General features: G+C 33.9%; 1 protein-coding gene across 4 annotated transcripts in view; it reads right to left on the bottom strand.

Annotated features, from left to right (window-relative positions):
* Positions 1 to 7,836: 7,836 nt before the first annotated feature.
* The window catches only part of LOC109065302 (DNA (cytosine-5)-methyltransferase 3A-like), a 43,042-nt gene continuing 32,769 nt past the window's right edge, over positions 7,837 to 18,109 (bottom strand). For 3 of the 4 annotated variants that reach the window (XM_042747018.1, XM_042747020.1, XM_042747021.1), the window contains 13 exons: positions 17,683 to 17,832; positions 17,531 to 17,575; positions 16,599 to 16,678; positions 16,410 to 16,522; positions 14,323 to 14,506; positions 13,255 to 13,339; positions 11,388 to 11,533; positions 11,203 to 11,293; positions 10,965 to 11,113; positions 9,775 to 9,860; positions 9,582 to 9,651; positions 9,275 to 9,393; positions 7,837 to 8,243 (listed from right to left, as the gene is read on the bottom strand). In XM_042747018.1, coding sequence (XP_042602952.1) covers positions 8,102 to 8,243; positions 9,275 to 9,393; positions 9,582 to 9,651; positions 9,775 to 9,860; positions 10,965 to 11,113; positions 11,203 to 11,293; positions 11,388 to 11,533; positions 13,255 to 13,339; positions 14,323 to 14,506; positions 16,410 to 16,522; positions 16,599 to 16,678; positions 17,531 to 17,575; positions 17,683 to 17,832 — 1,460 coding nt within the window. In that variant the 3' untranslated portion in view covers positions 7,837 to 8,101. Of the gene's footprint in view, positions 8,244 to 9,270; positions 9,394 to 9,581; positions 9,652 to 9,774; positions 9,861 to 10,964; positions 11,114 to 11,202; positions 11,294 to 11,387; positions 11,534 to 13,254; positions 13,340 to 14,322; positions 14,507 to 16,409; positions 16,523 to 16,598; positions 16,679 to 17,530; positions 17,576 to 17,682; positions 17,833 to 18,109 lie in introns of those variants that run through there. The other variant, XM_042747019.1, reaches the window with a different exon arrangement.

Below are 18,109 nucleotides of genomic sequence, written 5' to 3'. Positions count from 1 at the left end.
GGAAGCTCCTACTTACGAGTTCGAAAGTCGATGCAAAGTGGTCGGAATCAAATGTATTTCCTGACAAACAAGCATTTTAGCTGAAAATGAAGAGATGTGCATTAGGTGCGGTTTTTGACACTACTGCAAAGAATGATGGGAAATGTAGTTTTGTTCCCTCATAATCCGGCAATTTTTGTATTTTCTGATACGCGACTTTTCACACCATATGCATACAACCTAAATTACGTGGTAGGCAATTGCAATGAAAACCAAATTATGACCAACTGGGATCGATTAACTGACACGAAACCCAAAAAATTCAAGAAAACCTCAACGGTACGCGCTCGACTCGTAAATACGATCGTTCCCACGTGACCTGAAGGCAGCGTGTGAATACAGTATGAATGAATGTTTCTTACCGAGAGGCACATACTACAGTAATGTCTAGGCTAAAACACATGAATCTGTACATTTTTATTCATCTTTTTTACTTTTACATTTTCATCAAGTACAAAGTTAAAATGCCTTTTGTTAATATATTCATAAAAGAGTAAAATAATAGTGCTTCTTCAAGACTACACAACATAAAAACAGTCATTGTCAAGACCAAGTCACTTCTCAACGATATATTTTCATGTCATTCTTTTCTAGTTCATCATTTAAGAATAAATTGTATAGCACCTTTTTGAAACAACCTTCTCTGATTCGAGATACATGTATTATTCCTAAAATAACCGACAAGACCCCGCCTCCTTTAAAGCTGACAACAGGTTATTGGTCGGCTCTTGAGCGCATCACCTGTCCATCATCTTCCCCACCAGGGTTCATAAATAGAAAAGAATTCTATGGCCTTTGCATTAATTGACCACGCCCATCACTAGTTCACAGCCCCGCCTTCGACCCCACCCCTTTTTATTATAACAGCCATGCATATAATCATACACTAGCCAATAATCACGGCAGAATTACTCTAAATGAATTTAAAAACACCCAGCACACAAAATGTAATAAATTTCTAAAAAAGAGGCAAACTTATCTATGTACAATTCATTTACCACTTAAGTCTTGACTAATAACAATCAAACCTCACGTTGCGTTACGAGATTCACCAGCCTTCACCAAACAAACACAAACAGACTCTAAGGCTACGAGCGGTTCGACCCAGCACAGTGCCACGAAGATCCTGTTAAAGGAGTCAGATTTTACCAAGCCAACCTTGAAAGGAGAACATCCTGCATTTCAAAATTTTGACCAAAAAGCAAAATATTCTGCCTCTGGAGTAAAATGAGTTGCCAGAAATTAATGGGTTAGCGTTGAAGGAAGAGTTCACCCATAAGTGAAAATTGACGTAAAATCTCATTCTGACGGCACCCATTCACTGCAGAGCAAGTGATGTAATGCTGAATTACTCCAAATCTGTTCTGATGAAGAAACAAACTCATCTACATCTGGATGGATGGCCTGAGGGTGAGCACATTTTCAGCAATTTTTCATTTCTGGGTGAACTATTCCTTTAAGGAAGGCGTTTTTTTTTCACAATAGTCTACAAAACTCAACAAAAGACATCATGCTGGTCATGGAAGTGCATGTTCTTCTTAGAGGTTATTTATCTCTCTAAATAATTTTTTAGACAGAATATGTTGATTTTTTTGCATTTAAACTTAACACTCTTTAAAAGACTCAAAAATGATGTTTTGAATCATGTGTGCCTGAAATGAATTACTATTATCAAACAACAATCCCATCAAACAGCTAAATAGCAGGATGCTCTCCTTTAGGTTTGGTTTCTGAGCATGAGCTAAAGCAGAAGTTTACTATAACCTGTGGGCCGTAAGCATATCTCAACATCAACTGTGATATAATAATTCAGATCTGAATCTAAACTGCAAATAAAACCATCTTTCAGGTAATGAGTCAGCTGACCAGATTTCAACACGTCAGCCAAAAGTTCGAAGAAATGAGCAACCCTCAAATAAGAAGTAGTCCAATGTGCTAGTTTGCTTTGCGGGTGAAATGTGATCTGTATAAACTCTTCCCTCCAGCGAGGGCCAATTGAATTAGCAAATTCGTACAAAAATCCTAGATTTTCGAAGCACATCTCTGTGAGCACCAGAGTCCTGTTTAATTCAGATGTGAAACAGGGTTATAAAACAGCACACGTAGTAGAGTAATCCAGTTTGCACATATTCCAAGTGTGAACTCTCCACTTGCACCACAAGAGGACTCTGGATTCTGGGAGCACCACGTGACCAGCTTTTAGGACATCACACAGATGGGCCACTTTCCCAGAACCCAGACCGAAGGAGCACTGAATATGTCAAGACTATCAAAAACCGGAACGGCAGAAACACAATACTAGTCAGCCTTTAGATTAGCACTTTGACTGATCTGTATGGAGTTCAGCACCAGAGAGAACGGCTACGCTCACATCGCAAGAGCCTAATTCAGAATCTCAAATATTTTAGAATTCATTTTTATTTTCCGAAATTCTAAACATAAATGTTTATTTTCACATTACACTTTGAATCCCAGGTTGTCAGTGTGGCCTCATACTTTAGGACACCATTTTTATTTATTTTTTTAAATAAAGGCATTTGAATATATTTAATTTATTTATACGTTTTATTTAAATATTACAATCTCCTTTTCAACACTTCATATAGTAGAATTTTAAAATTATTTGAATTTATGGCAAAGTTAAGTCAACGATGCAATTATACTAATTTATCTGATCAAAGTAAAAACAGCAATAATGTGAAATATTATAATTTAAAATAGCTGTTTGCTATTTGAATAAAATGATATTTATTCCTGTGATCAATTATTCGAGTCTTTAGTGTCACATGATCCTTCAGAAATCATTCTAATATGCTGATTTGCTGCTCAAGAAACATTTCTTACTATTTCAGTGTTGAAAACAGTTGTGCTGCTTCATATTTTGTGAAAACTGACATTTTTCAGGATTCTTTAATGAATTGAATATTCAAAAGACCAGCATTTATTTGAAATAATATTTTGTAACATTATAAATGTATTTATTGTCACATTTAATCAGTTTAATGCATCCTTGCTGTATAAACATATTAATCTTTTAAGAAAAGTCACATTTAATGAATTTAATGCATCCTTTCTGAATAAACATATTAACCTTTCCAAAAAAAATTCTTATTGACCCCAAACTTCAGACCAGTAGTGAATGTTAAAAATCACATGAACCACATTGCATGTTTCCATGATTAATTTCCGCATATGAAATTGTCTCAGATGGAAGATGAAAACATGCTTTTTTAAATCGCGCAATTGCGATGTGAACGTAGCCGAGCTGAACCTGAAGCAGAATGCAAGCCCGGAGAGAGTGAGAACGAAGCACCATGAAGCTGCACCATGGAGGATCTGCGGCACCATTGAATTCTGCACCACCAGTAGAAACACATGCAGGGGCTAAAAACAACACAACATCCCTGATACCTGACTGAACACACACAAACACCAAATACAGTAAGAATGGTGGTATCCGGACTGAAAACGGCAAGATCTGGCAGAATCGGGTGCATGTAATTCCATTTCTTCATGCGGAAGGTCGGTGTGTGTTGTTGGCAGAATATTGCATCAGAGACGACAACAAACGACATGATCTTATGAAGTAAATCAATTTCTCTCACAAAGGAGCAGTTCACCCAAAAATTTAACCAATGTCATCAGTTATTCACCTCCTCAAAGTGACCAAAGACCAAGTTGTGTTCGTCAATTTAAATGAAACCACCATCAACAGAGCTGTTGTGTTTTGTTTAAATTTGGAAGGCTCTTGAAGGGTTGCCACTTCCACTTAATTTAAGCAATGCTTATTAATCGTCATTGGGCTTGTGTTTACTCATACAGCAGGTGCATGTCAAGATATTTTGGTATGTGATATCTTTACAAGATAAAGCATTTGATTTTAAGCTCATTACAAGCTTGTTATTTGCTGTTTTTCTTGCAAGATCTGGCAACACTAACGAGCCAAAACGTACCTCGTTCACTGTGATTTCTTGCATCGCACATACAGAAAAGACAACTCTGATATACACTTAAATGCTTCATGAACAACTAGTTTGGTTGTGTACCAGTGTTGCCAAGTCAGTGGTTTACCCGCAGTTTAGACTGCGGGTTAAAACGAACCCTATAACCCCTCTATAAAATGCAAAACAAACAAAAAAAAATAACCCCTCGATGAAAGGGAAAACAAACAAACAAAAAAATGGGCAAGTTTTCATTAGCAATTGGACTGGTTTTGTTCTCAGACCTGGCAACCCTGTTCCACACACACCACATACAATTTTTGTAAATGACTTAATTTGGTTGTAAAATGAGGTTGTTGTAAGTGATTTTTTATTTTTGGGTGAACTGTCCCTTTAAGGTGTATGAGAATGTAACACAGCTCTCAGCGTGCATGTGTGTGTGTGATGGGACACAGCTCTCTCATATGTGCCCTATAGGATCCAGCAGAAAGGCGTAGAGAGAGAGAGAGAGTGAGAGAGAGAGAGAGAGAGAGAGAGAGAGAGAGAGAGAGAGAGAGCACCATAGTGGAGTTGTGAGTGAATAGTTGCTGAAGTTTAGTAGTACCATAATAAGACCGCAACCTGTAAACAGTGTATTGTTGATTTTTCAAGAACATCTTCTCTCTCACAGGAAATGTGTTTATGTGTGAAAATTATGTTTGTGTCGATGTTACAGACACATATACTAACCAGGCACCACATGACAAAGCGATAAGTAATGAATTTAATTTCTTCCATGTTAATCTGACACTTAGTCCTAACTAGATGTGATTTACCTGATTTCTATTAATGTAATAGTAGAAATAGCACTGTAGCACTGCTTAATCAATCTCAGGAAAATATGCCCACAGTCAAATTTAATTCAAAGATAAAAAACGAAGAATTTTTGATTTTCTTAGCCCATTTTAGAACCTTAATTTTTTTTTTGCATTATGGTATTTTATATATATATATATATATATATATATATATATATATAGATGTGCATCTCAATAACATAACATGAATGAGGCCGATACGATACGCATCTTGATGCATAGCCAATGATACAACATATGAAGCAGCTACCGATTCGATGTGATACGATTCACCCCGTTATGATGCAGTGATTCGATTCGATTCAACACAATGCGATCTGCTGCAATACGATGGAACGGAAAAGATATGATCACTTTTAATACCTCAAGGCCTGTTTACATAAAACAAGTTTACCAAATAAACCAGGCTTATTTCAGTTAGTCTGACTCATTGTCAAATGATTTGATTCCATAAAGCAAATTTAACATAGATCAACCTCGGAAACTAACCTGGTCTAAAGCAGGTTAACTGTCAGACTAAGCGGAGTTCCTCTAACACTGACCAATAGGAACGCTATTATTTGACTTTTGTTTTTTTTACAATTTCTAGTCATGCAGCCTTTCTCTCTGGTTTTATGACAGCTGTACCTTTGCAGAACAGATAGCAGAACATTAGAAGATTAAAATCTAAAATTGCTCTTTAAAGCATTAAAATAACTAAATTAAAAGTTAAAATCACTGAATTAAAATGAAAATAAATAAAGAAAATGACTATTCGAACTGCTATAAGAAAGACACATTAAATCATTTGAGCTTAGTAATTAGGACTGTACTAGCTTACATTTTATTTACCATTTACTACTGACTATTGATACATTACAATAGTCTCTTTACATATACTGCTATCATAAAAAATACACATATGTAGGTTTTCATGTTCAAAAATAAAATTTGTTCTCTGAATGACTAGTTTGCAGTTTAAAACTCCTCATAGGAGTGTATGCAAGTTTAGACAGTTTGCAAGAATCTTTAGTGCTCGTAATATGAAAATTATCTCTGCGAGACGCTGGCGGAGTGAACGAGTCTTGAGAGAGTTGAGCGAGGGCGCGAGCGCAGCCTCCTTGTTACCAGATCCAACTATTATTTAAGCATTTTGGACTTGTCTTTTTCACTTAATTTGACACTTTAGAAAGTCAGTCAAGTGGAAAGTTGCAGATTAGAGTCAGTGATATCTTTATCTTATCTTATTTCCAAATATCTTAAATAATTTCGATTTATTTTTATTTTTTTAATTTGTTTTATAATATCTGGCAACACTGCATCACCGACGCTTAAACTGACAGTAATAAAAAAAGCCAAAGGTTATTGCTGACAGGATACCACATTTGGTAAGGCAAACGCAAATAATAAATAATAATAATAATAAAAAAATAAATCATGATAATCTGTCAGAAACATCTGCCAAAAACAGCAGCATTTAACACCAGTACAAGGATCTGTAGAACAAGTAGGTTACAGAATAAAATGGAACAGCCTTCTCAAACACTAAGCATGAAGAAGTCTATGCTATTTCATTCAGTAGCCTATAGTAGTTAAAAGTTAAAAACATTAATAAAGAGCACTAGACAGTTATCATCAATGATTATTAATGAAAACTATAGCAGTAATATGTATTGTTGCATGATTAATAAACAACTGATAAAATTATCCACCCCTAACCTAAAATACTAACAAATTTTGATGCAATAAATATGGTATCCCTCCAAAACAGAGAAAACATCTTGCACAAACATCTACATGTCTTTCCCTTTAAAAGTGTTTAAAGTGTATTTTTGTATTCGTAGGGGTTATTATAATAGAACAATTCCCCGGACCTCACTCATTTTCAAACCCTGGCTACGGCCATGGATATATTTGCGTGATTTTCTGACATTTACAGATGGAAAATATACCTGTGACATGTTAGTTATGCACTGAGGAAAACACAACGTCTCAAATGCATCAAACAGCACAAATATATTCGCTGTTTGTCATGGCGGATCGATTTGATACATGATCGACATTAAGGGCTTCTTAAGAATAAGCGTGCACAAATTAGTGAGATTGTGTGAACTTAATTTGTCGTTTATGGAACCGATTTTGCCCTGATTGATTTGTTAGGTTATTTCAGGTAAGGTTTTGGACTTTAATCCCCGCTTTTCCTCGGGTCTCCGTGGTGTTGTGATTCGTCATATTCATGCAGAAACAGTTTAGAGGTGAGAAATCAGTCACAGATTATAAGTCACTTTCTAAATAATAAAAGTATAGTGCATCCACTAGTAATTATTTCTAAATAAATCATTTTTTACCGATGCAAATATGTTAGAAACGATGCATCGCGATACAAATGCCGACTTGAAGCCAATGTACACTTTTTAAACCGATACATCGCATCGTTAACTTTTTAATGCCGATGCACCTAGCGAATCGGGGAATCTTCCCATCCATAATATATATATATATATATATATATATATATATATATATATATATATATATATATATATATATATATATATGCCATAATGCAAAAATAAATAAATAATGCTAATTAATCCCTGTTAAGAAAAAACTAAATTTAGATATTACAGTAATGCCATTTTAATGGGTAAATGTACTTAATTATCAATAAAATAATGCAAAACATTTTTTACTTTTTTTTTTACTTTTGATAGCAGGGTGAAATATGACCTAGACATATTTTCTGTGAGATTCTTTATATATTAAACATCAAATATGACTTGATTCTTGAAAGTTTTCATATCATACCTGGTTAGTTCACGGGGTAACATAAGTTTTAGGGTTGGGGGACGGGATTCGCCTGCTTTGAGTTTTCAAAGAGCATCTGCTTCTGTTTCACACCTGTCATCCAGTGCTTTGTGCTCTATATTTTCACACTCGGACAAACATACACTTGCAAACACACACACATTTTGTTTCTGTCAGTTGTGTGAGAGAGAAAAAAAAAAAAAAAATGGAACATGACCAAACAAAAAAAAAAAAAAAACTAAAATGACGGACAATAAAATACAAGAAAATCAAAAATCTGGACTCAAATAAATTGTTTTCCAATAAATATCTGAACTGTGGCTGTCTAGTGGGTTGAATAGTAATATTAGGATAGCACCAGCCATTCAGAGGCCACAAGCAAAAATTAAAACCACAAGAAGGTGGAACTTATTGGATATGCAGGAAAGGAAGAGGAGGGATGTCACGACGCCATCATGATGTGTGGTGGGTGGAGCTTCAGTAACAGGCAAAGTATTCCTTCAGCGGAGCGAAGAGGTGGCGAATCACAGGCACGCTCCACGACCTTCCCAGAAGCCTTTGCCTGGCGAGACGACTCATGTTGGACACATCTGTGTAATGGACGGGGAAGCCGAAAACTCTGTAACACACACAGCAGTGGATTTTACACACAAGTACATACAGGTGAATCTCATGAATTCAAAAGTATATAAATATAAATATAAATATATACATATATATGAAGAGTTTGGGTTCAAGATGATAACTACTATTTTCTGTTTCAAACTTTCACATAGAATCTTGAGGTTATAATAACATTAAATATTCAAATCCAGATTTTGATTTTCAAAGAATTATTATAAAAACTGATTATTTTTTTCCCCAAAATGGAATAAATCCATTCAATCAACATAAAAGTTATTTTTCATCTTGAAACTTTAATTAAAAATGTAATTTAAATTAAACTTTAATTTACAATTATGTAAATAAAAACTTTTATTTTGGATGTGATTAATCGCGATTAATTGTTTGACAGCACTTATATATATATATATAAAAATTAACATGTTAATAATGCGTTAACGCAAACTTATTTTAACGCACAAATTTTATTAATGCATGATTAATGCAGCACACATTTTCTGTTTGACCCGTTGCCTGGACCGTATGGAGAAATGGAGAAATTTCTACAAAATCTAATTCAATGATAATTCACTGATAATATTATAAATAAAAAATATTAAAAAATATTATTTTTATATTATATAGCATAATATAAAAAAAATGCCAGCTGAAGATAATGAGGAAATTACTGCTCCCTTTGCCAAGTGCATTCCAAATGACTACATAATGGCACGCATGTGCCCTGTTCACTCCAAAGGCATAGGGAGGATCACTTCCATTTGGAATTTGCCCCGTGAACCATACAGTACGAACACGTGTAGCGTTATACCCCTAATATATTTATATTTATATATATATATATTTTTTAATAAATTATGATTTACATTTTATATTGATTTAATAATTTTATTTTATTATTTTTATTTAATAATACAATTTTTTTTTTAAATATATTTTAGATTTCGGGAGAAATAAGAATACGTTTCATGAAAATAATTTGTCATGCTGTAAGATTTTGGCATGAAATAATACCCAGAAGGCCCTCACCTCTCCATCTCCGTGCACCACAGGATATCCTCTTTATTGTTCATGTAGACAGGGTAGTGCTGGTCTTTGCCTTGTTTTATTGAGTTTGAGCGAGTTGTGATAGTTCGCACTTTTCCGAACTGAAAAAAATAGAAATATAAATTCAGCTCTACCTCAACGAGCCTCAAAACTTGAGACTCCATGTGAAATGAAATCTGGATATAGTCAACAACAACTTACAAAAAAACCCCATCAGGAATAATGACAACCTGTTCAAACTATCTTTGATTTTAATGTACAACAAAACCTTCCAAATGAACCCACACACCTTAGCTGTGCGTCCATGCTCCAGACAGTCTTGCAGCTCGAGTCTGTCGTTCATCATGGCAGTCAGAGGACTGAGAGAAAGACAGAGAGAGTTTGATCCCTTGTTTTTTCTGATGTTCACTTTTCATGCCTGTTTCACATGTAAACGATCTCATCTAATCTCACTCATACAGCAGATTTTCAAGCAGTTGTACCGGTTCATTCCAGGCAAGTTTCCCCAGAAGTATCGAGCTCTGTGTGCCGCAGACACCTCCTTAGCGTCGATCATCACTGGATTACACTGAACACAGACAGAACCGTTATATTCAACATTATATTGCAGAAGAAAGTCAGGTTTAGGCAAGATTTTGTCATGTTTTTAAAACAACTCTCTTATGCTCATTAAGGCTGCATTTATTTAATCAAAAATACAGTAAATATTGCAAAATATGATTGCAATTTAAAATAACTGTTTTCTATTTGAATATATTTTAAAATGAGTTTTAATCCTGTAATTTAAAGCTGAATTTTCAGCATCATTACTCCAGTCTCCAGAGTCACACGCACTTTCAGAAATCATTCTAATATGCGGATTTGATGAACAGGAAACACTGATTATATATTTATCATTATTATCAATGTTAATAAACAGTTATAATATTTGAATAATATTTTTTTTGGAAACCGTGATACGTTTTTTTTCAGGATTCTTTGATGAAAAGAAAATTCAAAGGAACAGCATTTATTTGAAATAGAAATCTTTTCTAACATAATAATGTATTTACCTTTGATCAAGTCATGCATCGTTGCTGAATAAAAGTAATAATTTCTTTGAAAAAATAATTTTACTGATCTCAAACTAATATCTCTCTCTCTCTCTATATATATATGCAGTGTGCAGTGACTCTAAAATGTATTTAGACACTGCCTGAATGTCAATGCATTAAATAAAACACTAAAAATAATAATAACGTAAAAAAAATATTTGACAAAATAAATGTTATATTTTCATACAGTATCATAATGAAATATTTATTGTATTTTAAATAAACACAATAAAAAATCAAAGGGAATTGATTAATTTAAAAACACTTAATAAAATAAATATCAATATCAGTTAACCTCAAAGTCACTGCATTAGATACAAGTGTCCCAAGTGTCATAAAGCTACATTTCACAAAAAATTCCGGTTTTAAATAATAAAACAATAGATGTAGTGTTGAAAACGAAGAAAATGACTTTGTGTTTGTCAGATGTTAGTGGAATTCAGACATTTTTCAGTGTCCAGATACAGTTTGTGCACAATGTCTGTTATATGTACAGCCACAAGTGGGCAGCGCTGATAACAGCACACATGATTCACTCTGTGCATGTGAGTGTGTGTTTGTCTCGAGTGTGCACACACCTCCAGAAAGCGTGAGATGTCTCTCTTGTCACTGATTCCCATGGCGACGACATTTTCAAACAGCCAGAAGAACGGTCGCTCGTCTCCTTCTTTAGGTCGCGCTTCATGAAGCAGCCGGTAGAACTCAAAGAACAGACGCCCGGTGCCCTCTACACACAAGAAAAAACACTCCTTACAACAAATGCATCAGTATGCACACATACCTTGTGGTTTTGCTGCTGGAGAGTGAGCGTCGTACCGAACAGGCCTTTCCTGGCAGGGTTGACGATGGACAGATCGTTACAGGGGCTTCCACCGATCACCAGATCAAACGGCCCCCACTCCTGAATCTACAGGGAAGCACGTGACGCAAACAGAGAGAGACGTCAGAAATGTGTCGAATATAAAAGACAATGAGGGACAGAGAGGAAGACACATGCTCACATGCTTGTGTGTGATGTTCCTGACGTCTCCCACATACATGATCTTTCCGTGGTGTCGCACGATCCCCACCGTGATGGAGTCCTCACACACCTCTGACGCCACGTACCGATCCACCTGAATGCCCAGATCCTTCAGCACCAGCAGCCCTGACAGCAAAACACACACACACTACCACATGAGTTTGATCAAAGGGACAGTTCACTAAAAATAAAAGAAATGATGTGCAATACTGTTCATTTTATTGTTAAAGTTTTTTAAAATTACATTTATTTTGGTAACACTTTTCTTATCCCCTTAACTGTCACTCACATTTTTGAACATAGATTGTAAGTGCACAATCCAAATTAAATTTTTATAATTCATGAATGAAAACATTTTGTAACATGATATTAATGTACCATGTTCATGGAAATGCAATGTCTGATTTTAAAATGGGTTTCAAAGGATGAATTTTGAGATTTTAAGTTTTCAACTGATATATAATTTCTGATGATTTCTAAAGTGTGACAGAGAAAAAGCCGCTAAGACAAAGGTCAGAACTCATGTTATGATGTAGATTTTTGAGGTGCACTCTTTTCATAAATTAATCTATTACTTTTCCTAAATAATTTTTAATGAAAAAACATTGGTAAAATATCTATTTAGGAGTCTTAGACCTTTCCAACGATATATAGTTTGTCTTGATTAGATTATGGATTTAATTGTAATATAATAAAGTAAACTTAGGCGTCCCACAGAGGGGATGGGTGACATTAAAACCTGTATTTATAATGCTTTATAAAAGTAGTTTTAATGCATTAATTATGCCTTTTAATCCCTTATAATGCATTGTACAATCTTGTGAATTATAACACTAATCAACTCATGTTACACTATGCCTTTTAAATTCTGTTATAATTATTTACGACAAGATATAATTAACAACAAGACACACAATTAATAATTATAATGTCCCTTTAATAACCAACAAAAAATGCAATCTACACAAACACAATAATTAAATCTTTAACACTTTTTTATTAGTAGATTTATATATATTTTCCATTTGTTGTTTTTATTTTAATGCTATTTTCAAACTTACTGTAAATTTCAGTTTTATTTGCACAGATGACTCCAACATCATGCAATTAAAAAAGAGTATTTATTTATTATTTATTTATTTATATCAGCTAGTTGTTTATTGTAGTCATAGTTTTCATCAATTCACTATCAATTCAATACCACTTTCACTGACACAGATTACTCCATAATCATGACTACGAAATATTTATTTATTTATTTACTTACTTATCAATAAGTTATAGTTTTCTGTAGTTTTAGTTTTCATTCAATATTTTTTACTTCAGTTTACTAACATGTAAAAAAACCTGTCAAATTCTTTTCATCAAATCACTTTAAATTTCGGTTGTATTACACAAACAGCTGTATGTATGTATGTCAGTTAGTTTTAGGTTCTTTTATTTTTATTTTTTATTTACTATGATTTCTATTTCCTACTAACAACAAAAAAAAAAAAATCACTTCTCAAATTTCAGTTTTACTCACACAGACAACACCATGATCATGCAACTACAATGTGACTATTTATTTATTCATTTAAAAAACTTTTTTTTATTTCACCAAGCTGCCAAGGCAACATTTCTCATTTTTGTTTAGTTTAACTTAAAGTACTAAAATAACTAAAACAACGAAATGAATAAATAAATAACAATTCATAAAAAAACTGTAGACAAAAAACAAAAATGACAAAAACAGAACAAAATGAAAAAAAGAAAACAGCAAATGTATAAATAAAATTTAATTCAAAATATTAAAAAAACTATAATAGTATCTCAGTGACACTAAAGTAGCACAGGTGTGATCTCACCTGTAGCGATGCCATCAAATAAAGAAAGCACTCTGATTGGCTGCCTCTTCTCTGCTGACATTGGTGAATACAACTTTGGCGGTTCCTGAGAGAAAAAAAATGGTCAGATTTTGTTTTTTTACAGAGGTCATGAAATAAATTTTTTAAATTATTTTATTTTTATTTTTTTTATTTTCATTTACAATTCTTAGTATGTTTTTAAATAAAAAAAAACCAGCCATAAAATGGAAACGGCCAATGACATGATTGGCTAACATCTTTGCATATTACATAAGTGTTACATGTGTAACGCTCTCGAAAACTTTTAATGTGTTTTTACTGTTTTTTTTACTGTTTATAGCAGCCACCAAGAAGAACTAATTGTGAAAAGTAGTGTTAATTTTGTTAGCCTTTTTTTATTTAGTCTTAGTTTTTTTTAATTAGTCGTAGTCCTGAAATGAAATCTTGGTCCCATTTTCATCATGCTGTATAATGGTTAAACTGATCAAAAGTGTGCGCATGGTTGCCAGATTGCAAAATTAAGCAAAATGTAAATGTATTCTTTTAACAAAGAAGCTCTGGTTTGGGGATTTGAGCTCTAGATACTTATCTGGCAACCGCACACATGAAAGCTTGTGTAGCAGAGGTGTGCACAGCAGTCCGCAATAATATTTAGTCTCATTTTTTGATGAAAAAGTTTTTAATTTTTAAAATTCATTTTAGTCTCATCTTTTATCGCCAATCATATTGCATGTTGATATAAACACAGTTATCATTTATTGTTGCCTCGTCATCGTCTCACGTTAGTCATGGGAAAAAAGCTTTTTTTTGTCATAGTTTTCGTTAACGAAATTAACACTAGTGAAACGTGTTGATTAAAGCATTATTGAAGAGTGATTTCAGAAGGGTAGAAAAGAATAATCCATATTTTAAACTGGAGAGTTTTGAAATGTGTAAACATAAAGAACATCTTGATTCTCCATTTCCTTTAACGTTCATTTGTGCTATGAGTAATTCTTTATGACTGTAGTAGAAAAAACTTATCGAATTTGTGTCCAGACTGCTAAGACACACACTAGGTCGACTCACAAACTCCTGGTCATGGTTGTTGGCGAAGAACAGCTGCAGTCGTGAGGTCCAGTCGTCTCTGCGCCTCAGGAGGCCCGAGACGTTCCTGCTACAGCACATGTAGCAGTTCCAGGGGTCTTCGCGGATAGCGACCTGTGCGGATCCGGACCCCACGAGCAGATCGACACACTCCACACAGAAACACCTACACAAACACAGAGGTAAGGCCTTTACACACTGAACGTGAAACCATGAAACATTAGATCCCTATGGGGCTATTCACACCAGAAGCAAGGCTTTTTTTCGCCCTGTGTGTCATTTTTTTCCCCATCACTCCGCAATGAAACAGGCCGTCGCTGTGGTTGCACAAAAGGATGAGAGTGGTGACACTGTTTCAAAAACCAGTGTAAACAAACACCGAAGAAGAGTATTGCGAAAGACAGAAAAGAGTGGATGCCGAGTTCATGTTATCATTGGTATCTAAAAACGGATTTATTCTCACATATTTTTATGCAGAATTAGGGATGTGATGAGATCTCGTGGCACGACTGGTCTCGTGAGAACGTGACGATATGCTCGCAAAACAATTTGCATTACAAATTGTGGGTGTTTACATTAGAGCTGCACAGTTAATTGTTTAAAGATGGCGATCTCAATTCAAACACCCACGCGATCTTATTCCAGAATGACAACGATTTAGCTATGTCAGTGTCAGCGGAGCGTGAGAAGCACGTTTTGTTGCTGTCCATGTTAATGAATCATTCATGCTGCAGCCGATCCAGAAAGAGCAACACAAACAGTTTTTTCAACCACACATCATTATTTCTGTTACAGACATTTAGATAACAGAAGTATTGATATAAAAGTTTATAGTTTGGGTATAAACACTTATTCTCTCTACAGTAGCGATCAAAACAAAAGTATCTTAACGCGTGTACGTATTGTAACGCTTATACTCTTCAGCCACGAGGTGGCGACAACTGCACGTTTAAAAAAAAGTATTTGTCATTGAATCGTTCATTCAAAAGATTCTATTTGAAAAACAGGTTTTTATGAATTGACTCTGACTCCTTCATTTACTTTTTTTTGTTGTTGTTGTTGTTCAAATGAATATATTTTTTAAAAAGACTTAAGCAATGAACAATTAATCAGAACCACTAATAAATTTTATTTTTAGTTTTCTAATATTTTTTTTTCTTTGGAATCGTGAGAGAATTGTGATCTTCAATTTATGTATATTAAAAAAAACATTATTCTCAATTTATCCAGAATTGTGCAGCTCTAGTTAACATGTTGTTTATTGCTGCATATAATTCATTAAACATTTTAAAAAGTTTAATTTCATGAAGTATTTCAAAATGCACCTACATTTTTTGCATTTTGTGTTTTTCAGTTGAATAAAAGACTATTTTCTGCTATATATTTCATCATTGAATCTTGAATCTTGTCTTGTTCTCGTGAACCCAGTCTCGTGTCTCGTCTCTTGTGATAAGTGTCTCATCATAATTATATAATTATTAATTTTCTTCTAAATTATGTGATATGAAAAGCACTGTCCGTTTTCTTCCATTTTTAATCAAAGAGAGTTCACTCTAGTCAAGCATATCTCTGCATATAAAAAAACTGAGAGAAACATTTTTTTCTACAAATGAAAAATGAAAGCAAATAGACGTATGATTACTATAATACATTTTCTGTATGTGTTTTTATGCAGCTCATGGTATTTTTATAACAATAAAGTTGACAAATGATAAGCAGGTGTAGTGTTTAATCCATTATATAATATACAAATACAGCATGTCAGCCTATTATAGAATTAAAATAAAAACATGAATGTGCACAAATATTCAAGTTTAGCTTGATGCTAATATTTTACCATGCATTCTTGTAAGCATTATAGATAGTTTGTGTTTCTGGTGTAGATCTTAATTTATTGCTGTATACTAAGCAGGGAACAATGTTAAATCCATATAACGTTATGTGATATCTGAGGAAAAATGCATTGTTGGTCAGCACCACCTAGCGTGCAGGCGTGAATTAGCAGAAGGCGATCAATTTTACACCTCACAGATCTCTCTCAGATAGTGAACAAACCCACACACACTCACCTGCAGCAGTTGTTGTTCCCACACATGAGCACTTCTCGTCCTCCGCAGCAGATGGTGCAGTATGACTGATAACCGTCATCGTCGTACTGATACGCGCACTCCAGGAAGCTGTTCTGTAGGGGAGGAGAACACCGCCTCAGCACCAATCAGAAGTCAGAACAGGCTTGATTGACAGGTGTGCATGTGTACCTTGCAGCTCTGGCACATGGCTCCGATAAACAGAGGATGTTCTAGTGCAACGTTCAGACTTCCACAGGAAATACAAATATCTGCACACAGAACAACTCCATGGTGATGTTTGGAATAGCATGTGACTGTACTTTTATTATTTATGCAGTATGCATACTGTGCACATTGACCTATGACCCTCTGACCTGCCACATTTGCCAAAACAGGCAGAACGTAACAGAGCACACTGTGTGATATACAGTGTGCTCAACTTTACCATTTTAATAAAAAACTGTACATTTGAATATCTAATTAAATAAGTATGTACAATTTAATTGAGAATTTTATTCATTTACATATCTTAAACTATTATTAGCATTTTAATAATTATATTCTATATATAAAATAATAATTTGAATAATAATATTACAATATATTTAGTATTTTAATAATTATATTTACATATATTTTTTGTATTTCAATATATTATATTATATTTCAAAAGCTATGTATTTAAATATCTATCTATCTATATGCAATATATATATAATTATTATTATTTGAATATATATATATATGTTTCTTATTGTGTGTGTGTGTGTGTGTGTGTGTGTGTGTAAATATATATTAAAATACTAATTATATATTTAATAGAAGAATTACATTTCTTATTCATATAAGACTTCAAATATTTAAATATATTTAATTTCCTAATTTTTACAGATTTGTTTTCTTTTTAACTTAAAAACAATTATTTTAGTTTTGATGACTGTTGTCAAATGTGTCTTAACTTAAAATAAATAAATAAATAAATAAATAAATAAATATGTATACCACACACCATACATAAGTTGTTTTGTGTGTGTGTATATATATATATATATATATATATATATATATATATATATATATTGTTTTTTTAATTCAAAGATCACATTCAACAGCAAACTCACCTTCAATATTGCGACACTTTTGTCTGACTTCATACACGAGTCTCTCTGAGGAAAACAAAACACAATGTATGTGAAATGTGAAGCTGGTTTACTGTGTGTGTGTGTGTGTGTGTGTGTGTGTGTGTGTGTGTGTGTGTGTGTGTGTGAGATACCTCGAGTTCCTTCATCAATAATCTCTTTGATTTTGGGTTTCTCGACACTGTTCTTCCTGGGTTTCTTGGCAGGGGGCGGAGCCGTGTACGCAGCGGCCTCAGGCTCCACCCACATCTCTGGATAGACCTCAGTATACGGGCTTCGCTCCGCTAGAGGACACACAAAAATACACACACAAATCTCTTTAATATCGCAACTGTATATCTTAGACAGCAATGAGATCAAAGGCTCAGTTTCTGTTGAGAATAAGAGCACAGGAATTTATATTTTGTCTCCTACATGGTTTCAAAAGAGAACTCCACAATGTTTGTTCAGATCTGTCTGAACTCAAAAAAGTCTCTCAATGGCTAAACATTTCTCAACGAATTCTTCAAAGGCTAAATTAGCAGGTCTATGCTATCCAAAAATAATTTTAGCAACAGAATA

The sequence above is a fragment of the Cyprinus carpio genome, chromosome B20 (assembly GCF_018340385.1).
Source record: "Cyprinus carpio isolate SPL01 chromosome B20, ASM1834038v1, whole genome shotgun sequence".
NCBI lineage: Eukaryota > Metazoa > Chordata > Actinopteri > Cypriniformes > Cyprinidae > Cyprinus > Cyprinus carpio.
This window is presented reverse-complemented; position numbering and strand designations above follow the sequence as displayed.